The sequence below is a fragment of the Ovis aries genome, chromosome 12 (assembly GCF_016772045.2).
Source record: "Ovis aries strain OAR_USU_Benz2616 breed Rambouillet chromosome 12, ARS-UI_Ramb_v3.0, whole genome shotgun sequence".
NCBI classification, from domain to species: Eukaryota; Metazoa; Chordata; class Mammalia; order Artiodactyla; family Bovidae; genus Ovis; species Ovis aries.
In genome coordinates, this window is record NC_056065.1 from 62,048,574 (window position 1) to 62,072,399 (window position 23,826).

The following is a 23,826-nucleotide window of genomic DNA, read 5'->3' on the forward strand; positions in this document are numbered from 1 at the left end:
GAGATGATCTGTGGACTCTTTCACAGAAGGCTTTTCCTTTTCTTTCTGCATTCAGAGTACCACCTGAGCCCCACAGAGTCAGTGGAGATGTAGAGTAGGCTACAGTCTTGGGTGTGGTTGCTGATGGCAGCCCACATTCTTTGCCTAAAACACACGTTGCTGCCAGAGAGGCTTGATGGGTTTGAATTCATCAGAGTGTCATCAAAACACAGATTCTGGTTTCTGAAACAGGTAATTTTCCCACCACTGTTTTGTTTTCCTTTCAGAGGCTTTTAATACTTCCCCTTTCTTTCTTCCCTTTTCTGTAGCATTCAATCATTTGTCTCCTGATCACCAAAACTCTGTCGAATGACAGCGTTTTGAGTCCAGGATTCAGCGTGACACACAAAAAGGGAATTTGTTAAGGCTTATCCAGCTGTCTGTCAGTGAGAGAAGAGAGAGAGGGAAGCCGGTGCTGGCTGAGTTTCACAGAATCACCACTTCCCATCCTTTTGGAACTGGGCTCAGCTGAGACTGAGCACTGGTTAACTGTGTTGGCAATGATGTGAACTTCCTTTATTTTATATAGAGGGCGGGGACATGGGAGTGAGATGGGAGTTGTTTGGTCTAAAAGCAATGAAAAGTTCAGTGCAGCTACGCAGTCAACATTGCAGGGTTAGTGCTGGGGATCTTTTGTTTTGAGTAACTGAGTCCATTGACCTCCCTAAGAGAGCAGTGGGCTGTATGGGCAAACAGAAAGCCTTTGGGGGGGTTCTCTGCCTCATTGCTATATTCTCAACATTGCTTCCTTTGTCTTTCATTCATTAGGATTTCAGTCTTTAGGAGTAGGTGTAATGGCATTTCCATCTTCTTGACAGAGAGGGAGAGAGGTGTGTTCAGGACTGCCTGTCAGATGGTGAATTTGAACAGAGGCAGCTGTTGTCATGGTGATGGTAGGTTGCATCCCACCACCATGGAAACCAAAGTTAAAAAACTGATGTTAAGGCTGGAAGTCACATGACACATTTTTGTTTTGTTTTGTTTTTTAAAAAAAGAGAAAGGGGTTTGGTTTTTCAATCTGATTTTTTTTTTTTTAAGGCGAGTTGGATGGTGAGAAAAATTCCAATAAGGAAGTGATGAGATAATGAAATGGGACAATGCAAAGTATGCAGAGCCTTCTACCTCATTTTTCTGCTTGTTAGCAGTGTGTTTCTGCTGTAATGCGGATGGGAAAGGGAGGACAGATCCAGGATGGATTTCCAGAATTGCAGTCAGAACTGTGTACTGATTCTTCTATCACAGGAGCAAACACTGGGGTTTAGCCCTCCTGCCATTCAGTGACTATGTGTCATCCACCCCATCGATAAGTTTGGGACAGAGACTGGGAACCTAAAAATAAGGACTGAGAAAAGAGTTGGGGGTGGAGTTGAGGGCGTGACTTGCCCCAGATATGAGAGTGGTTCATACATTGATAAATTCAGATGCTTAACATTGTCTTTCAGGAAATTGAAAAATTTATCAGTAACCCCTCAGAACCCCAAAGAAAGCAATGGCTCTCTTTATTTCCTTTTCTGAATGAGACTTCTTTGGATACTCTGTCCTGCTGGGTCAGCCACAGAAGCAGGTTCAAAGAAGTCCAGGAGGAGCCTATCCAGGAGCATGTTAGCCTCTGGGCCTAGGCTCCCTTGGACCATGACTTACCTCTGAACCTGGCCTTTGACCTCTGAACCTGACCTCTAACCTCTGAACCTAGGTCAGGCAGAGCTGCAAAGGCTTGCTGAGAGTGTTAGAAAGCCCTCTTGGCTCATCATCTTTTTATCTCATAGTCACTCCTACTTCATCCCATGATCTGGAAAGAAGGTGAAACATCTTTCCAGGAAGGAGAGCTGGCCCCAGGCCTACCAGGGCTGGTTTGGATTTTCTTTTCAGTCTGGGAGGCATTGAAGAACTGTACACACGGCATGTGTGGAAAGGCTGGGAGACAACTATTCCTGTGAGAATACTGGCCTCTTGGGAGGGGTGCAGACAGTGTCTGTGGAGACGGTGGTGGTGGCCCTGTCCATGTCTGGGTTTTAGGCATGAGGTCCTGTCTCTGCCCTACTTCTGGTCCCTCCAGGGCAGATGTATCGTTCTCCATGGCCCAGGCGGGGGATATGATCTCACCAGCATTATCTCACTGCATTTCCATCAGGGTCTGTAGGAGCCAGAGCCGGACCTCTATGATGGTTCAACCCCTCCCATTCTTAGCCCTGGCCTTGGGTGTGATGAATGTCCCTTCTAATCACTGGGAAAGATTGCATCAGAGCCATCAGCTTCATAAATCCTCCTCTGGGGACTGCTGTTTGGATGTGCTTTCCATATTCCCAGGAGGTTCTGGGCCAAATGTCTTTGCTCTCTTCCCGGAGACTCATTACCATAATTTTCTTTTCAATCCTTTATTGCTGTGGGTCTCTTCAATGTCAGCCCCTGGCTGCAGCCAGCCAGCCAGCCAGCCCACTCCCGGCGGCTGTGACCACTCACAGATGCTTCCCCCAAAGCTTTAAGCCACAGCTGATGCTTAAAGATGGATTTAGTAGGAGAATAAAAACGAATGCCCATGTGTGTAGCACCTTATGGTTTTCAAAAGTTTCTTTTAAAAAATATTTATTTCATATTGGAGTATAGTTGATGTACAATGTTGTGTTCATTTCAGGTATACAACAAAGTGATTCAGTTATGCATACACATGTAGCTGTTCTTTTTTAGATTCTTTTCCATTATAGGTCATTACAGAGTATTGAGCAGACTTCGCTATGCTATATATACCGCTAACCGCTAAGTCACTTCAGTCGTGTCCGACTCTGTGCGACCCCCTAGACGGCAACCCACCAGGCTTCCCTGTCCCTGGGATTCTCCAGGCAAGAACACTGGAGTGGGTTGCCATTTCTCTCCAATGCATGAAAGTGAAAAATCAAAGTGAAGTCGCTCAGTCGTGTCCAACCCTCAGCGACCCCATGGACTGCGGCCTACCAGGCTCCTCCGTCCATGGGATTTTCTAGGCAAGAGTACTGGAGTGGGGTGCCATTGCCTTCTCCTATGCTACATATACAGTAGGCCCTTATTGATCATCTTTTGTATACATAGTAGTGTGTGTATATTCACGTGTCATCTTAGACTTTGATCCTCACGTTGTCCTTCTTTGGCTCTGGAGGATTGGGTGGCGGTGGTTTTCCCTGACTTGAGTACCATGTTGGAGTGACTTTTGTGGAGAACCGTGGCTCTGGTTTCCATTGCCAAACTACATATTCTCCATCGCATTCCAGGTCATGAGGGAGATTCTGATTCTTCTCATATTAAAAAGGCAGCCCGAAGGTCTTGGATAGCTAGATTTCACTATCATTCATTTTTAAACTATCCCTTTGGTGTTGAAGAAATCACAGACTTGGCAGCACCCTCTACCCCAAGACTGTCTTTGAGTCAACAGTCCACTTGTTAGAATGTGTCTGTGCAGCTGTGAGCAGAGATTGTGCATAATAATACCCAGACCATCTTCTGACTTCCTTCCATCTCTTAGAATTGGGCATCCCCAAATAGGAGTCGAGGGTGGACAGGAGGAAAGGAGATGGACTTGCCCATAGGGAGTGTGCTTTGGTCCTGGGGTGAGGGATGAAGATGGGTCCTGAGGCCTGCTATCCTAAGACTATGCTATTCTGGACTCCCCCAGGAGTTTATAGCAATGGCCTAGGCACCCACAGGCTGCTCCCCACAAAAGCACGTGCTCCACCAGCCCTGGGCTTGGAATGAGAGCACAGCATTTCATCTGCCTGCCTGTGCCTCTGGTGGGCCCTCAGCCCCTCTGAGCTCATTCAGTCTCTCGGAGTTCCAGCCTCACAGCTCTGAGATGAGGCTGCTGAGAGTGGAAGGGACCTAGGATCAGCACCCAGGTGGTACAGAGATGCTTGTCTCCCTGGGGGCACCCAGGTTTGCTGTATGGGGCCCAAGTCCTGCTCAGTTCTGTACCTGCACATCAGTCCCTGTGGGGTGTGCAGAGGGAAGACAGCTCCCAGGCCCGGCCCCTGGGGCTCTGTGGACAGGCAGAGCCAGCACCGCCATGGTAGCCAGCAGCTCACTGGGAGGGCACCCCCCCTACCTCCCGTCTCCTGCCCCGGCTCTCTGGGCTTCAGGAAAGGAGATGAACAAATATCAGGTGTGCAGGCCAAGTCGTGCTGCTTGAATTAGCTGTGTTGCTAAGGAAACAAGTCAACCATTCCAAGGAAGGAGCATTGGGTAACGGAGATAAATCAATAAGGAAACCTATTTTTATCATTTCCCTAATGATTGTCTTGAAGCTGTGAGACGGGGAAGGGAGAGTTGGGAGTGACACAGGTCCTCATTAACGGGCTCAGAGGGAGAAAGGAGTGAAGGGGTGTTCGGGGAGCTTGCTAAGAAAGTTTATAAAATGAGGCCCCTAGCAAGCAGACAGCGAGACAGATGCAGAGGAGGCAGCTTTGCAGGTTTCAAAGAACTTCCGTGGCCATTTCCTCATTTAGTCCAGTCTCTGTTCTCTTGCATTTGATCCTCTCAGAAATCTTGAGCTAATAATTTCCATGACCCTCAGGTTGGTATGGGTTTTTAATGTTGGTTTTGTTTGTTTCAGAATAAATCTAGCTTTAATTGATTTCACAGCTGTATATGAATACATGCTCATTATAACACAATGCATTAAGGAGCGAAGAAGTAATCCTACTACCCCAAGAAAACTCATTATCCTTATAACAAGACAGATTTTTTTCCTTTGCTCTTACAAAATCTTTTTTTCATTAAAGGGATCTTCTATGCATGCTGGTTTTTTTTTTTTTTTTTAAGAGTTAATATGTGTACATCACTTGCCCGACAAAGGTCCGTATGGTCAAAACTATGATTTTTCCAGTAGTCATGTACGGATGTGAGAGTTGGACCGTAGAGAGCGCTGAAGAATTGATGCTTTCAAACTGAGGTGCTAGAGAAAAGTCTTGAAAGTCCCTTTGACAGCAAGGAGATCAAACCAGTCAATCTGAAAGGAAATCAACCCTGAATACTCATTGGAAGGACTGATGCTGAATCTCCAATACTTTGGCTACCTGATGTGAAGAGCTGACTCACTGAAAAATACTCTGATGCTGGGAAAGATTGAAGGCAGGAGGAGAAGGGAATGACAGAGAATAAGGTGGCTGGATGGCATCATCGACTCAAGGGACAAGAGTTTGAACAAACTCTGGGAGATGGTAAAGGACAGGGAATCCTGTTCTGTTTCATGATGGGCATTGCTCTTTGAGGCCTTGGCAACGCGGAGTTGCCTTTGACCTTTCTGAGCACATCTTTGTCTAGCCTGTGAGGTGTATGCTTATACCCTGTGGGCCCTTCCTTGCAGCCCAGGCTCTTCCCCTGGGAGGTACATCAGAGCCCTTGCTAAGGGCCTGAAGTTCTGTTTTGGGAAGACTGGGAGCGGTGCCCCTGAGTCAGCTCCCAGGTGGGGGTCCAAGCCAGTGGGAGTGACTACAGCCTGGTCACTATGATGGCTCCTCAGCGGAGCTGCAGCTCACAGACTGGGACGCCTCCCTTTCATTCAGCCTGCGCTTAACACTGAGTGAGCTTCTTCCCTGTGTCTGGAGCTCTGCTGAGCCCCGCCAGTGGAGACGTGAACAAACCCCGCTCCTGCTTTCCAGGTAGAGTTTCTTTGTGGAGATCAATGTGATGGTGAAATTGCACCCTGCGGAGAGCTGGGGGGCACAGGGAGAAACCTTTACAGGCCAGGTGATATTTCACCTTGATCTTGATATATGACCAAGAAAAGAGGAGAAAGGCCGTTGTAGGAGGAAGCAAAAGCACTGAGATGTAAGGGCCCATTCTTTGTACTTCAGAAAGGGAAGCAGACGGGAGGTTGAAGGGAAGAGCTACAAGGGGGAGTGGCTGGGGCCTGGGTAGGAGTGGGTGTTCTCTCCTGTTCTTCTCGCCTAAGATTTCCCTGGCCCCCTTCTTTCTTTCACCTAGTCCTCTTGGGCTTCTGGACCTCCTCTGCCACCCATCCTCACACCCACTTCGCACCTCTGTGTCCCGGCCAGATAACCGAAGCACAAAACTCCCTGTTAAGACCAGTCAGCTCACCTAGCCCACAATGTCTAGGTGCAGACAGATCAGCCTTGTGGTAGACACAGGGCTAGCCTCCTCGGCAAGGTGTGGCCCTCACCATACAGGACGCTCACAGCAGGAGAGAGGCTGACAAGTCAGATTTCCTGTGACTGGCCACGTATCTGGATGGCTGAGAATTCATGAGGGCTCAATAAATGGCACCACTGAAGCCTAGGAGGCTAGAATCTAAAAGTGAGAGTTTAGTAATTCATAGGTTCTGAGAAGACCCTGTTTCCACATCCTCCCAACCCAAACCCTCTGCCTGCAGTCTGATGTCTAAGGGCCCATTCAGAGCAGTGATCCTTTGGCTTAAAATTTTGAAAATATCAAATACATCCTTGAGAGGGGTGTTCCTTTAGGCCTTGTAGAGCACCCTGACCTCAGGATGAATTCATGTCTGGGGCACACTGGGGTGAAATTATGGTGCAGAAGTAAAGGTGAAACTATTGGGAATTCAGTTTGTCTGTGGACTAGCTGTGTGGGGGAACTTGTCACAAGAAAGTAGGCACATTAAGTGAGATGAGCATCTCTGAGGTGTGTTTGCTAGTGTTTGGCTCTCAGGGTCCTAGCTTGGTACCCAGAGATGCCGAAGCAGAAGGGATGGCAAGGTGGCTGGGGGGCTTTCTGGGTGGTGCAGTGAGGCTCCTCTCTGACTGAGCGGGTTTCAGTGAGCACAGTAGGGTGTGGAGGCAGGAGGCTGGCTCTGAGGTTCTCTGAGCCCTATCTCGTTTTCAGATCTGGCTGCTTTGCCCTGCAGGACAGCAGAGGCGGCAGAACTGTCCTGAGGGTATGAGTCCTGGGCGAGTGTTGGGTGTGTGGGAAAGGAAGACAGCCAGCTGCTGGGGCTGTGACTCAGGGATGGATGGGGGCAGGGAGGAGGTGCTGCTAAATGAAAAGTTCCAGAGGCTCAGATGCAAGCCAGCCATCTCACCCCCTGCAACCTACCATTCTAGCCTCAGGACCAGAGCAGCAGGCGGGCGAGTTGCATCCTGCACGGACCCCCCTCCCCTCCATCAGGGATGTGCGAGTGCCTTTTGACCATTGATGTTCACAGCCACATATAACCTGGTGGGGATGGTGAGGCATCAGGGGACGTGTTTATGGTTTGTCCCCCTCCTGTGCCACCTAGGGAGGGCTCTGGGCCCTACCTCCTGCACAGCCAGCCTGAATGGGGGCGGGGGGAGACAAGATCCCTTCCCCTTCCTCCACGTCACCGCACTTTCTACCCGTTGCTCCCGCCTGGATTCCAGATGCTGCCAGATCACAGGTTGTTCAACAAGACCAGAGGCAGCAACTCACTGCTGTTTGTTGCAACAGTAGTTATAGAATGAAATCCCATGTGCAGAATGACTCTGGAGCTGGGGATTCCCTCTCCTTTTTTCTAGAAGTTCCCCACTCCCGCCTCCCCCTGGTTTTACAGCACAACCTTTCTGCGGGAGCCAGGATGCTGGCACTGGAATCACAGTCCTGTTTTTCAAAAAGTCGCAGGGAGCCCACTCACCTCTCTTCAGAAAAATGCAACGGAAAACAGAGCCTGAATTCATTATCCTCTCGTTTGTAGTTTGATTCCTAGAGGCCCTGACTTCGGTGCCCTGGCTGCAAGCTCATGATATGTATCTCTGATTTCTTTAGATGTAGGCGCTTAGGAGAAAATAAAATGGGACAAAGCTAGTTTCTCCTGGACCCATTAAATATTATACTGAACTGGATATTAAAATAAAAGGGAGCTCATGGAGACAGTGGCTCCTTTTCTAAGGGCCCTTCTTCTATTCAGTTGAGCAGAGCTTCAAGAGAAGGGCACTCCAGATGTGATTCCCAGAGATAGCCACAAACAGCTGCAGCTGGATCCTTGCTGGAGCATCAGTGGTTCGAAGATAGAGAAGAACATGGAGCCTGCAACAGCATCATTGTTTCTTCCTCTCTTTGTCCCACTTCCTTTTTCAGTCCTGGTTGATTCCCGGATATGTCACTGAATTCACTAAGAATCTGGAATGTCTACCGTATGTCTAATACATTATTTACTGACTGCATTCTTCCTTTCCTTGAGAAAATGCTTTGTCTTCAGAGTCTGATCAGAAACGGTTCTAGTTCTGTGTGCTAAGGACCAGTCACTGTTCTGCCTGCCTGTCTGCTCCTGTCAATCATGCTGACTGCACAGACATGCTGTGGGTTGATGAAGTTTGTGTATGGATGTACATAGCCATCTTGAAGGCTGTCCTTCTCTCTTTGGTGATTCTGTTTCTTAACTCCTCCTTTCCCACGCCGTTTGAGTACATGATCTTGGCCACCATCATTGCCAATTGCATCGTCTTGGCCCTGGAGCAACATCTTCCTGAGGATGACAAGACCCCAATGTCCCGCAGACTGGTAGGTGCCTCTCTCCTCATCTTTCTTTCCCCCTGTTCCTCTTCTTCCCTGGTTTCCTTCTCCTCTGCTTTATCACCTGGCCCCCTTCTCTCTTTTCCGACTCTACTACACTTCTGTGGATTTGTTCTTTGCTGAGGAACAGGTTGGTGACAAGTCCCACTGGGGTTCATAAAGAGGACTGACCTTTTAAATTCCTGCTCCCAGGAAGTTCTGTGTCTATAGCACATGGCAGCCAGGCCAGACGAAAGGAAAGGCCCAGGGTCCACTTGCTTCTCTCTTCTTCCTGGGGGACTTTGAGAATGAGAGGAAAAAGGGAGAGCAAAGGAGAGAGGATGAAGGATGCTCAAAGCCTGTGTGCCGTCATGGTTCTGAACTTCCTAAATGTTTGTCCATACTCTCTGTAAAGAAATTATCCACGTGTCTAAAGTACCCCCCGCAAAGAGAACAAACAAAATGCTTAAAATCCAAACAAATGGGTAAGTGGCTCCAGTCTGATTACGCATGGATGAGAAAGGACTCTTAAGCTTCCAGCGTAAGTGATGACCATCTGTGGGAATGCCAGCCCCTTCAAGGCCAAGCCAGCACCATCAGTCTTTGCCTTGGGAAGACAGCTGGTCCTGGGTGTGAGCCCCACACCCACCCACTTCTGCAGCTGGCTTCCCTTGCTCTTGTGTACTCCGTGAGTCCTGCAGCACCCTCACTTCCCAGCTGTACACGGGGCTGCTCAGCACAGGCATCCTGGTGTCCTATAGGAGACAGGAAAAGTCAGAGCAGAGGGGTAGCTAGGCAGGGGGTGCCTTGGTTGAAGCAGTCCTCCTCTTACCAACACCTCTGCTCTTCATCCCGCAGGAGAAGACAGAACCCTATTTCATTGGGATCTTTTGCTTTGAAGCTGGGATCAAAATCGTGGCCCTGGGGTTCATCTTCCATAAGGGCTCGTACCTCCGCAATGGCTGGAATGTCATGGACTTCATCGTGGTTCTCAGCGGGTGAGTCCTCTTCCTGTCTCTTCTTTGTACGTGGAGGCGCCTGTGGGGTCATGAAGTGGCTGTTGCGAGAAACCTGGGAATTGGGGGGAGACGATTCTGTGGAGGCAAGGAGGAGGAGGAAGTTCAAGGATAAGATTCCCATGGTACTGAGCCATGGCTGAGCCAGCTGCAGGGGAGTGCAAGTGTTCTGGAGATGCACATGGCATTAGACAGAAGCTGTGGACCCAAGGTCTGGCTGCTGCTGCTTCTGGTTTCCCATTCTATGTTCTGATAGTGCTGAACACACGTTTCCAAATGAGTCTTTTCACTAAAGCAAGCAGCTTGCCCTGGCATGAGAGAAAACCCCCGTAATGGGCCAAAGGATGCTATCAGGTGCAGTTTTCTTTAGGAGGTTGGGAAAGACTCTTTCTCTGAAATGATACTTGGGACTCGTGTCTTGACAACAGAGGATTTTTAAAAAATGATTTACAGATTTATTTATTTATAGATTTATGTATATTTATAATATGAGAAGCTGTAAAACTGAATCATGTGAAAATGTTTGATAACACGTCCCTTTGGGAATTGACATAGTAACACTACATTGTGTTACAGGTGGTATACGTGATGGCAGTACTATTATATACATATTTGATCATTCTGCTTTTGAAAATGAATACAGTGTACCTCTCCTGGGGCCAGTCCAGTGCTGTTGTGAGCGTATGTGGTGGGCCTTGGGACTGGCGATGGTGAGCATGCCTGCTCAGGCTTTTGGGGCTTCTCATGTGTCTCTATATCAGGCTGCTCTTGGTACCTGCACGCGAGGGGGCAGCCCGTGGGTCCTCTGTGGCTGTGGCAGCAAAAGGTGTAGCATGGAAATTCCTTTACCCGCTGCCCAGATATTGAAACCTGTGAGGACAAGTTAAGAGCTGGGTGGAAAAGTGAGGAGCGGGAAGAGATGAGCTACCGTTATTATTGACCAAAGGCAGAGGGGAGCAAAGAAGACCTTTTTCTTTTCTTTTCTTTTCTTTTTTTTTTTTTTAGAGGAGTTGGGGCAGGTAAAATCTGGCAAGAGTGAGAGTTTAGAAACACTTGCATCTTTTCATTGTCTTTTGCAACAGACATCATTGTCATACGTTTAACGTTCATGTCAACTATGATTAAGTGAAAGGGGAAAAGTTGAAGGTGTAATAGACTAGAATGTATAACTAGAAACTAGTGAGCATTGAACCCCTTAGTATAGGGATCAGATAAGTAGTAGAGATGACTCTCTATGTTTAAAAACATCTGTTGCCTTACAAAAGGATCTTCTGAAGGTTATTTTTTCTAAAAGAAAATGCTACTACTGCATTTAAAGTGTGATTTAGTGTGTAAAGATACAGCTTCTGCGTCGTGTTTCAGAAGTACACAGTATAGACAGTAGTACACCTGGGTGATGTCTTGTGGGTTTTATCCCCACTTAATTAAACTGTGATTGACAAATGAAACTTGTCTATATTTAAGGTATACAATGTGATGATTTGATACATTGAAAATGATTACTGCAATCAAACTGATTAACATATCCATCACCTCACATAGTTTTATTTATGGTGGTTAGAACACTTGAAAACTACACTTTTAGCAAATTTCAAGTATGTTATACATTATTATTTACTATATGATAATATAGTAATAATATAATAATATATGCATTATTATTTACCATGGTGAATACTAGGTCTGCAGAATGTATACATCTGTAGCTGAAAGTTTTTACCCTTTGATCAATATCTTCTCCTTTTCCCCTAGTCCCTCATAACCACCTTTCCTCCCACTGTTACTGTGACTTCCACTTCTAAGAAATTAGTGTAATCAATAAAACAGATCACACAGCATTTGTCTTTATTTCCATAGTGTCCTTTAGGTTCATCCATGTTGCAAATGGCAGGATTTCCTTTTTAAAGACTGAATAATGTTCTTATGTGTGTGTGTGTGCATGTATATCTGTATCACAGTTTCTTTATCCATTCATTCATTGGTGGAAATTTAGGTTGTGTCCGTATCTGGCTATTGTGAATAATACTGCAATGCACATGGGACTGTAGACATCTGTTTGAGGTAATGATTTCATTTTCTTTGAACATGAAATGTCTATTTCATTTTCTTTGGATACAATACCCAGAAGTGAAATTACTGGATTATATGGTAGCTCTATTTTTAATTCTTCTGAGGAATTTCCGTACTATTTTCTACAGTGACTGGGCCAATTTACATTTCCACCAACAAGGCACAAGAATTCTTTTTTCTCCACATCCTCACCAACAATTGTTATCTTTTGACTTTTTGCTAATATTAATAGCTTGGGGATGATTTAAATGTCCATAAAATAATATATACTATATAAATAGTCCCCAACTTATGATAGTTTACCTTACTTTTTTTTTTTTTTTGAGTTTCTGATGATGCAAAAGCAATACTCTTCCAGTAGCAACTGAACTTTGAATTTTGATGTTTTCCATAGGCAGTATGGTACTGTCTTGTGATGCTGGGCAGTGGCAGATACAGCTCCCAGTCAGCCCTGAGATCATGAGGGTTATTGTTGTGTTTTTTACTTTCAGTATAGTATTCAATAAATTGCATGAGATATTCAACACTTAATTTAAAAATTAGCTTTGTGTTACATGATTTTACCGAAGTGTAGTCTAATGCAAGTGTTACCTGTAGTCTAAAGCAAGTTACCTGTAATGTGGCTCAGCTATGATGAGGCTCAGCTAACTAGGTAACTAGGCTCAGCTATGATGTCCATTAGGTTCAGTCAGTCAGTCAGTTCAGTTGCCCAGTTGTGTCCGACTCTGCGACCCCATGGACTGCAACACGCCAGGCCTCCCTGTCCATCACCAACCCCTGGAGCTTGCTCAAACTCATGTCCATGGAGTCAGTGATGCCATCCAACCGTCTCATCCTCTGTCGTCCCCTTCTCCTCCTGCCTTCAATCTTTCTCAGCATCAGAGTCTTTTCCAGAGAGTCAGTTCTTCACGTCAGGTGGTCAAAGTATTGGAGTTTCAGCTTCAGCATCAGTCCTTCCAATGAATATTCAGGACTGATTTCCTTTGGGATTGACTGGTTTGATCTCCTTGCAGTCCAAGGGACTCTCAAGAGTCTTCTTCAACACCATAATTCAAAAGCATCAATTCTTTGGTGCTCAGCTTTCTTTATGGTCCAACTCTCACATCCATACATGACCACTGGAAAAACCATAGCTTTGACTAGATGGACCTTTGTTGGCAAAGTAATGTCTCTACTTTATAATATGCTCTCTAGGTTGGTTATAGCTTTTCTTCCAAGGAGCAAGCCTCTTTTAATTTCATGCTGCAGTCACTGTCTGCTGTGATTTTGGAGCTCAAGAAAATGAAGCCTCTCGCTGTTTCCATTGTTCATTAGGTTTGGTGTATTAAATGTGTTTTCAGGTTATTGTTGTTTTCAGCTTATGGTGGGTTTATTGGGGTGCAACCTCACTGTAAGTCATGGAAGATCTATACAGTAAAAGGCCTTCAATGAGTCTGAGTCATTTTAAAAATATGATCTGTTTAAAAGAAGACTACTGTAATGTGTGGGTTAATGTTAAAATTATGTGAATTCTTAGTCTCACTAAGTCTTATATGTGTCAGAGTCCAGTTGAAATTTCTTATCTAGTCCATTTATTTTCATTTCAAACTAGTCTATGTTCAATAAGGAAAATTTGGAAAATACAGAAAAAAAGAAAGAAAATCACTGACTAAGAAAAATTCCTGATTATTTTATGGTATTTCCTTCCGGCCTTTTTAATGCTTAGCAAGCTCTCTTCTCAATGCTTGTAATTTTGCTGCATTTTCTCGGTATATTATGGGCATAGTACATGTTACTCCATATTTTGGTAAAAAGCGGTAAAGACTGATCAGCAGTTTATGAAGTAGATGTACTCAGCTTCTGTATCCATTTTTGCAATTATCTGAGACTTAAGTTTCTTTCTGGATTTGGCTGTTATGAATAATTATTAAAGACGCTCCAGTGTACATCTTTTGGGTGTCACATTTTAAGAGCCGTTGTGAGAGGTTGAAATTCTTCTAGAAGAGCATCTGCCTTGCTGGGGTGGGGCTAGGAAGTACGGTGTGTGAGGGAAGATGTAGGAACTGGCACTGGAGGCCAAGAGAAGCTGGTGGGAGCCATAAGCTTGGCCTTCAAATGAGGGTTGCCCCATGATTGAAGGGGCAGATTTGTAGAGGTCAACAGAACCCTTCATCAGTGTAACCAGTAAGGCCCTCTGTGTCCCCTTGTGTGGGGTGCACACGACTGGGCATGGGTGCTGAGCCCTTAGCCAAGCCACTTGTCCTCTCTGCTTTCTCTCCCACCAGCCCCGATATCTGCCATTGTTAGCAGCTCCTCAGACTTTGCTGAAAGGCCACTGCCGTCCATCTGAACCGATAGGACTCTGCCCCGGTTCTTCCTGAACCTACTCTTTCTTTCTTTCCAGGGAAGGGGCATGGCACTCTTGAGATCCAAGCTCAGAGTTGTGATTCTATCCCATGGGAATGGATAATCAAATTTTGTCTTCTGCTCAGACAGTGCTTTCATCTACCATGTCACATTGCTTCTAAAATGCATTTTTCTCCTGCTGATGCATGTCTAAATTATACAGCCTGCGTCTTACACTAATGGCATGATATAGTTTAATTGACAGCGTTCGTCTCTTTTGGTGGTGAGTAAAACCATGGGGCACCTACAACTCTTGGGGTCTTAGCTACAGTGAGTATGTTGTCATACCAGCCCAGATTTGAGATCGGAGTCATCCAGTAGTCAGAGGCGGTAAGTGCTCAGCCCAGGACCACTAGCAGCTTGACAGCAGATCCAGAGCTGGAAAGTGTCCTTTGACCCAGGGCTGGTGTGTTGCTCCTACTGGTGCAGCCCCTTCTCCAGGCTTCCTGACACCTGTCCCATGAGCAGCCCATGCCGGCCGCTCTGACTTCTCCTCTCAGCTCCAGGTGTCACCTACATCCACCTCCTGTGCAGAGCAGGAGTGGGTCCCACACTGCTGGAGTGGGACATCGCCTTGGGCTGAGACTGTCCAGCTTCTCAGCTCTCAGTGTGTGATGGGAGGTAGGGAGAGAGTTGAGGTGCCAGACAGCTGGCTCAACCAAGGACCTGCCATCAATGTCCTTTGTTCAGAGATGGGGTTTGGATGGCCTGGGCCACTGCCTTTTGCCTGAACCCCAGGCCTGCTAACTTTCATAATTCTTAGGTCTGTAAGCTGAGGCAATTTATGGTTCAGAGATAATTTATGTACATTACGCATCGAACCCTCATAATCCCCCAAATGGGATCTTGTCATCCCCATTTTATAGATGAAGCAACCAAGGTTCAGAAAGAGTACGTGGTATGCTAGGAGGTGCTAGAGCTGGACTTGAGCCCACATTTTCTGGCTCCAAGTTCCTTCGTCAACAGTCATTTCCTTATGCTGTCAGTGACCTCACAGGCTCTGCAGCTCTGTGCTTGGGTGTTTCTTCAGTCCCCTTGAAGCCATGTGGGATGGGCTCAGTATAATCAGGCAGATGTCCTAGAGCCAGAGCTTAAGTTTCACATGTGACTTGAAGAGGACTAGAGCCCCATGTGTCCGTCCTAAGACTTCTAACCATGGGCTTGGAATACAGCCAACTCTCTGCTCTGTGGTTAAGAAGTCACGTTACTTAACTCTCATGGTTTCATCTGTAAAAACTGAACCAGAAGTCCTACCTTGTTTCCTAAGTTGGCTTGTTCATCCATCTATCCACCCATTTATTTAACAAACTATATGTTGTTGAACACTCAAATTCTGGGACTGAGAAACACCAAGGTTAATGTATTCTCATTTCTTCTAAAAGACAGTGAATTTGCCATTCTTTTAACAAATTATGGTGGCTCAGATGGTAAAGAATCTGCCTGTAATGGAGGAGACCCTGCTTTAATCCCTGGGTCAGGGAGATCCCTTGGAGAAAGGAATGGCTACCCCCTCTAGTATTCTTGCCTAGAGAATTCCATGGACAGAGGAGCCTGGTGGGCTTATAGTCTATGACATTGCAAAAAGTTGGACATGACTGAGTGAATAATACTTTTACTTCACTTTCACTTTCTTAACAAATTATTACCCTACATAACTTGGGATCTCTCTCATATCGATAACAATTCAAGAGATGCTATTTCTAAATATTTGTTAGGCCACCTGGATAATTCTAAATTACTTGAAGTCATTATTACATATTAGCCTTAAAAACAGGTCACAGCCCCTAGAATAGATGGGTGAAGATAGGGGAGGATGAGAACTCAGAGGCGCTCCTAACCCATGGGTAGGAATAGGAAAGTGAGGGCCAGGATTGTGTCTTGAACCCTGTTCATGTCTGTGGATGATTAGAGTAGGTACTTAATAAATACTAGTAGAATGGAATCACTTGGTCCATGCCAGATTCTCTTGTCACCGATTAGATGTGAAAGAGGGTGCTAGGGCCACCCTGAAACTGTCAGTATGGAGGGGACAGCTATTCCTAGTCCTTCTCTTGGTCGGTCCAAGCCAAGCCTTACTACAGCTCTCTCAGGTAGCTATGACCCAGCCCAGCTGCTCGAATCCTGATCACTCCATTAGAGAAACGAAAACTGGGAACTGAGTCTCTAGGTGAGTAAGGAATATTGGACTTCCTGTTGTTTGGCCTGTTGACTGGACTCTCAGGGTTACCTTTTGGGATTGCTCCCTGGGTGATGAGTGCAAGGGATGGGGTCAGAGCTGAATATTGACGACCCAACTTCCTAGAGGTGCTATGGGCAGATGGAGGGATATGGAGAGAAGGGCTCTATTGCCTCACCCAGCATTTGCCATGTAATGAAAGCTGCCATCTATTGACCCATATGGCAAAAATTACATTTATATCTCTATCTTTATTGCTTAGAACATGCTTTATGATCAGTTTGTCTAGCTTTTCTGTGGGAAATGACCTCTTCTGGCTATTCTGTTAGCTGCAGAAACATGAGTACTAACTCTGAAGAGTGGGCAGATGTATCTGAGCCTCCTTCCTCCACCAAGACCGTCATTCCAGGGCCCAGGTGACCACCTGTCCCCACCCCTGTGACTTCCTTCAAGTCCTTCAGGAGATATCGTTGAGGACCCACAGTGTGCCAGGCACTGTGCTGCATATGGGTGGTGCAGGGCTGAGTGTCCCCAGCAGCAGGCCACATGTCATGAAAACCCAGAGGAAGGGCACCCTGGCTAGCTCTGGGAACTGGGGAAGACTTCCTGGAGGAAGGAGCATTGAAATTGGGATGTGAGGGCAGGCTGATAGGTCTTAGACGAGGAAATGTGGAAGAGCTTTTCTAGGTAAGATAATTTTGTGTACAAATCCTTAAAGCTGAGAGAGAGCACACAGGATGCTTCCAGGGAGTTGGCCAGGGGAATAGTGAGCAATGCTTCCAGAGAGGGCAGCCGGGGCCAGCTCAGGCCAGCTGGGAGGAGCTCGTAGTGGAGCCAGAGGCAGAGGGACCCACTGAAGGCTTGGAGCAGGGACCGGTTTGAGCAGTGATTGGTTCTAACCCTATGCTCGATGCCATGCAGGTCTTTTTCATCCTGGAATTCACTTTGAGTAAAGGATGTGGAAAAGAGAGGGGGGAACCATTGCCATACCCTGAGCTGCAGTTTGGGAGGAGGTGCCTCACCCTGCAGAGAGAAGAAGAATGAAGGGAAAAGGGAAGGGGGAGGAGAAGAGCCCGAGGAGATGCCGCAGAAGAGCTGGGAGCTGCCATTGGAGGTCCCCAGCTTCTCACCATGGCACAGGCAGAGTGGTTCAGCCTGGAGCCTGTTGGTAGGAGGACGCTATCTGGAGCTAAATACATCGATAGGTATTTTTAGAGGGTTTCTGTAAGGAGGCCGCCCTAATACACGCGTTTCCTGAGCAGTTAAAGATCGAGGAAAGCACAGTTTTCCTTCCCCAGCACCGTCTTCCCAGTGCTGAGAATGTGGGGGAGGTGTTGATAACGCAGTCCCAGGGCCCCCAGCCCAATTTAAATCTCTGTGGTACTAGAATGATAGCACTTGGGATTTATATAGCGTCTCCGTGCCAGTGAGCCTGGCGAGCTTTTACAGACCTGTCTTTTACTCATTCTCTTCACTCTAAGTGGGTGAAGCAAGTGGGGGGTGGGAAGCAGGGAAGGGCTGGGTACAGGGAGGAGTCATTGGAGCTTGTTGTTTCAGAGATGGGGAAACTGAGGCCAAGTGAGGCAACGTGGGGGGCTAGGAGCTACTCAAAGGAACTGAGGCAACTGAGATGGGATCTCGGGTGCTTTCATCCTGATGTTGGGGTGCTCTGCTGGCCCTAAGCTAGACTGCTTCTCAAGTTCTCTCTCCCAGTGGAGTTGGGCTGCTCGTCTGAAAGACCTCCACCTCCTCACCGACTCCTCATTCGTTTCTAGCTCCACTTTGGGGGAACACAGCTGCTGCTTGCAGCTTCTCCTTTTGTCAGAACATTAGTTCTCTGTTTTAATTGCATTTCCCTCCAGATGGATTCATGATGGAAAAGATAGTTAGGATATGAAATTTGGATTCAGGGAGGAGATGGGCAGAAGGCAAAACGTGGAGCTTTTGGACATCTCTTCTTTGCTCTTTGACAAGGTAAACTTTATTTTGGGGAGACTTCAGATGAGAGTCCCAGCTAGTAGTTGACAGGCAGTTGAGCTGCAGTTGCTCCTTGGATGGGAGATCATTTCTTAGTACATAGACCCTTGATCCCTTTTCTCTATTGAGACTCATCACTGATATATTCTACATATATTTATTGCATGATTAGAGTAGGTATTTACTATGTGAGTCCCTACTTACTATGTTCTGGTGTATGACGTTGCCATTGGGCTGGTTTCTCTTTCCTGAAGCGTTGCTTCATGTCACCTCCATAGATTGACAGAAGCTCAAAATGGAGAGAACTTGTGGGGTCCTGAATTGGTCTTGGTGTCAACAAGGAGGAAGGAAAGCCAGGGAAGTGAAGGAAGCTCAGAATGCTCGGGTGGCTTGGTTTGGGAGCATTTTTCTGGCTTTACATTCATTCAGGGTGACAGAGGGAAAGACGCGATGACCAGGTACTCTCTAAGCTAGACCACCACCCTGGGTCTGGAGCTCCCATTTGAAGGCAGTTAAATGCATCCAGTCTTAGGCAGGTGCATGAGTGTGTGTGAAAGAGGGCAGCAGGGGTGAAAAGTCTGCGGCAGGACTGCAGCGCAGAGGTGGCCACGGCATTAATGCTCATTCTCCAGATTTACAAGAGCGACTTGAGAATTAAAGGGCGTGTCTGCATTTCCGTTCTGCACGTGATGTGCGTCTCCTCCCTTGGGAACGTCTGTCTGTTGCTGTCATTGTAGTGTACAGTTCTGTGTGAAGTGTGAGATATAACAGTCCTGTTCAGTGTGTTTCCCTGAAGTTAGAAAGTAACAGATACGAGGAGTGAAGAGAGATTGCCAAGGGGAGCAGGGCAGAGGCTGGAAGGAACAAGAGGGTGTGCTGGGCTTCAGGAGAACATACAAAGGAAGGTTAAGTCTGAGGTTGCTAAGACTTAGCCACCGAATGTGAGACCTGGGGGAGTGATAAATCTGTCCAACTTTCCATGTTTATTATTTTTAACAGGAGAGAAAACTGAGACCCACATAGGTAAGCCACATGTCCATGGTCTTAGAGCTGGAATGTGCTGAGCTGGGTCCTGGTTGGTCAACTCTGGATTCAGGCTCAATTGAAGCTATACTCCACTCTTTCTGGCAGTGAGAATCTGTTACTTCCAGATTATATTCAGGCCACTGGGGTGTTAAGAAATAAATCAGATTTTTAAAAATTACTTGGCTGGAATATATGTGCAACTTATATGGAAACAGAATTTAATATAGTGGACTAAATGATTCAGGGTTTGGGGTCCTGGTCCTCACCCTAGTATACATTCCTTCTCTGATCCTTCAGTATGATACTAGGTGATACCTAAACCATCTCAGCTCTCCTTTATGAAATCTCATTTATGAAATAAAGGTAGGACTTCCACTGCCTACCTCACTAGGTCTTACAACAAGAAAATTCAGTAATGATGCTGCTGCTGCTGGTGATGTGGGTTCACATTTTACCTATAGCTTGCACGTCTTATCTCAAATGTGGAAGCCCTCATATACTATCTCAGTATTTGCATACATCATTTTATGTATAGAAACACAAAGCAAGGCAGATATTATCTCCATTTTATGGATGAGGAAACCGAAACTCAAAGAGACTAAGTCATGAGCTCAAGGCCAAACACTTACTAAGGGGAGGGGCCGGCATTTTCATTGTATTATATTATTAGCCATCTAAACCCCGCGCAGTGTCTCCTGTACAACACAGCTGTCTCAGCCAGCGTGTTTTGAAAGACAGTGAAGCAAAATACGAAATCGGTGAGCAGAAATACTTTCCCCCTAGGTCAGTGATGTTATGAAGATAAATGTTAAAATATACCTAAAGCACCTTGAGCACCTTTTAAAAAAGATATTTAAAATTGAAAACATTGCAAATACCATAGTTCTGTAGGCCTCATTCAGAATTGCCGTTTATCTCCATTAAACTAACAACCACACGGACAAGTTTCACCGCAACCTATTGCAGATTCCATGACTAGGGCTGATTTAAAATTTCCCGTTAGTTGTCATTTTGCTCAAAGACAGAAGTTTCCTCCAAATGAATGTGAGGTATATCTTATTTCTTCTTAGAAGTATCTATTTTATCTGAACTAGTGAAATTCTCCCGCAGTTATTATCAACAACAATAAAGAAATTCCAAGTAAAAGTGGAAACAAAGGCCTTCATTTTTAACCTCATCAACACTGTTTTCCAGATTCTTTTTTTAAGAAAATATTCTCTTTGTCTTCTGGCCCCCCGCATCACACAAACATACACAAGTCAGAGGGCTCTGGACGTTAGAAAGGGCTGAGGAGAGTCCCCTTCCGCCTGGGAGGAGGGTCCAGTCAGGAGGACCATTCCAGTTCTCTCTCTGAGGAGAGCTGACAGGAAAGGCTGATATCCACCTCCCCCCCTTGCCTTTCATCTCCTCCCGTCTCGGCTGCCACTCTTCTGTCAGGAGCCTGGACCTTGGTGACAGAATGGTTAGGAGAGGGGCTCAAGGTCATGGCTTTTCTCCCTGGCCTCCAGCTCTGGGACAGTGATTGGAAGGCAGAGTGACAGGTGTGACTGTCTCACACTTCAGATGTGGTGAAGTCTCCCAGTTTACATCCCTGTGGGTGTTCTGTGCATCTCACCTCTTCCCCCACCAACCCTCTAGGGCTGGACTAGTCCTGGAGGAGTCACTCTTAGTCCAGAACCACAGGCGTGGCCATGGGAAGTTGAAGCTGAACTAGAACTGATGTGGGGTATCTTTGCTGTGCAGTCTTGATCAAAACTCTGGGTGATGGGTGGGAAAACCAGAAGGATTTATCTCCTGGGCCTCCCACTCAGGGTTACCCTTGCCCCCATGTCTGACACTTTGAGTTATGGGGAAAGACATAGGAGGAGGAAGGGCCAGGAGAAGACCCGGGGGAGGGAAGTATAGAGGCAGCCAGTATTCATCTTGGGCCTCTTATGTTCCAGATGTCATGCTGAGTAGGAGGGACACAGTCCTGGGTGGAGCTCTAGTTTCTCTCGTCTTGGAGCTAGCTGTCTGGCAGAGGAGACAGATACTAAATTAAACTTTAAAGGTGTATCAGGGTTTCAGAGGAGACGTGTCACAGGGCTAGGAGGATTTCACACTGGGACTCTAACCTAATCTGAGGGGAAGAAGGTCAAGAAGTTGACGTCGAAACCCAGAGATGGAGTAACCTTTCACTAGGAACAGAGAGAAGAGGGAGGGGAAGGATGAGGGGGGTTTAGGTGGAGGTTGGGGCAAGTGTGAAGGGCTGGAGGTGGGAGAGGGCAGCCCTGGGGAACAGAAGAAGGCCAGCGGAGCCCAGCGTGTAGTGACTAAGGTGAGGGTAACCTGAGGGGAGTTGGAGAAGGGGAGGGGCCACGTCATTCAGGGTCTGCTTGGCACCACCAGGGATGTTCAGTGGGAGGCCGTCGGCTGGTTGGAAGCAGGGAAGTCGACATATTTGCAGAAAATGAATGGGGATGGGTGATGTTCGCTGAGGAAATAGAACTTCCCTGAATGATTCCAAGTCTGCTCAGTGTTAAGATAAAATTAATGTCTTCAAAGAGTCCCTCCCTCTCCCTTGCCTCCTCCATCCAACAGTGGCCCTCAACTATAATTTTGTTTAACCTATTGGAACTGTACCAAAACCCAGTCTCTAGACCTTATAATCTAACCCGTTCTACGCTAAAGATCTGTTAACCCTGCCCGGAGTAGAGATGTAGTCCTGCCTTCTGGATTCACACTCTGAGTGTCTCCTACTGATTCAAATAATGGGTAAGAATTGATGAGTGTGTGGGCTTTTATTTTTAATGTTCAGCAGAGAAATTATTTTAAAAATGCTTTTCTGAGAACATTGCTATATGATTATTAGGATTTTTATTTTTCTGATAGAACAATAGTCAAAAGATCAAGCCAACCCACATGTTTGTTGATGAGATGTTTCTCTTCCTCCTGCTCCCTAAGCCCGTGACACATCACGATGCCGAATCTGGATCTGAGTTGAACTCTGGTTAATAGCCACCATAAATATACCATTTTGTGATCTAGGGGCCCCTTCTGGGGGGAGCTTAAGATGCTCTGTAATTCATCCTCTTCCCACTTCTCACGTCGGGAAAGGAAACAGAGGCCTCCCCTCTCAGCTCTCTTTCTGAGTAAGTATTGTGTTCTCTCTTCTAGAGACAGGTCACCCAGATGGAGGTTTCTCAGCTGGGCTATGATGTCGAGGTGGCAGGTGTTCACTGCTTACCCCAGGCTTCCCCACTGAGTACTTAAATTCACATCCTCTCTTCACATGAGTGCAGCCAGCTCTTTAATGTTCTGGCTTCCTCCTCCTTGCTCTTGCTTTGTTCTCCTCTTACTCTCCCTAACCTTTCTCTGTTTTCATTTTTCACTGTAGTTCAAAATAAAAGACTAGGTGAGTTGGGGACAGGTGCCATGGAGAGTGATGTATTTGTGTATGTGCTTATGTATGTGATGCTAGTTTTCCGACAGACACCTTCTTAGAGCTCTGTCTACAGGATGACTTTGACATTCAACCCCTCTTCTCCAGCAAACAGATCCACGTATGAGGTGGGTTCTCCCTCCTGGGAATCTGATAGCTCAAAGCTTGACCAGCTTCTACTGCAAACAAAGGAGGACTTCCATGATTACTTTAACTCCCCCCAGTTGTGACTGGTCTGAAAACAAACTAAAGCTGAGCCCTAGGAAGTCACCCAGGAATTAACATTTTAGGACCACAGATAGAAAATAAAAGCACGTATATACTTTAAGAATACACCAATGGATTTTAGGCAGTTAGGGAGGTGGAGGAACCTAGAGCCCGTTATACAGAGTGAAGTAAGTCAGAAAGAGAAAAACAAATATGGTATGTTAACACATAAATATGGAATTTAGAAAAATAGTATTGATGAACCTATGGAAGAAATGGGGATGCAGACATAGAGAACGGGCTTGTGGACACAGCAGGGGAAGGAGAGGGTGGGGCAAATTGAGAGAGTAGCATTGACATATATATATATATATATACACACACATACACTTTCATGTATGAAACAGAAAACTAGCGGGAATTGGCTGTATAACACAGGGAGCCCGCCCTGGCACTCTGTGACCACCTAGAGAGATGGAATGGGAGGGGGGGTGTGTGTGTATAAAATTATGACTGATTTGCATTTTTGTGCAGCAGAAACCAACACAACATTGCAAAGCAATTATCTTCCAACTTAAAAAAAATGGGTGAATTCTGTAGTATGTAAATGATACTTCAGTAAATATGTTTTTAGATAAAGGAAAAAAGAATGTACCTTAAGAGACCCCTGGAATGATTGCAGTGGCCATGCAGATTCAGGGCTGCACCCAGCATCGGCTGTTTCCTGAATAGTGTTGCTCACAATATGTACCACAGTATCGTTTTTCTAAAATGTGTGTGGGTGCCATTGTAACTTATCAGATATAAAAACACTTAGACTAAATAGTGGTGGTGTTTTTCTCTTTTAGCTAGTATAGCATAGTGGTTAACAGTTTGGGCTCTGTAGATAAGCAGACTGGAGTTCCTGTTTCTGCTTTACTGTTTACTAGTTCTGTGGTTGTGGGCAAGCGATCCAGCTTCTTTGAGCCTCGGTGTCTTCATCTCTATGAAAAAGATGGGAGGTAGTGATGGACAGTAATACCTACCAGAGTTGCTGTGGAGCTATATTAATGAAATAGCTCCTC

General features: G+C 46.2%; 1 protein-coding gene across 2 annotated transcripts in view; it reads left to right on the plus strand.

Annotated features, from left to right (window-relative positions):
- Nucleotides 1-23,826, plus strand: part of LOC101102503 (voltage-dependent R-type calcium channel subunit alpha-1E) — a 342,192-nt gene that overhangs the window by 19,998 nt on the left and 298,368 nt on the right. The window contains exons 2-3 of one of the 2 annotated variants that reach the window (XM_042229161.2): nucleotides 8,388-8,493; nucleotides 9,343-9,482. In XM_042229161.2, coding sequence (XP_042085095.2) covers nucleotides 8,388-8,493; nucleotides 9,343-9,482 — 246 coding nt within the window. Of the gene's footprint in view, nucleotides 1-8,232; nucleotides 8,494-9,342; nucleotides 9,483-23,826 lie in introns of those variants that run through there. The other variant, XM_042229165.2, reaches the window with a different exon arrangement.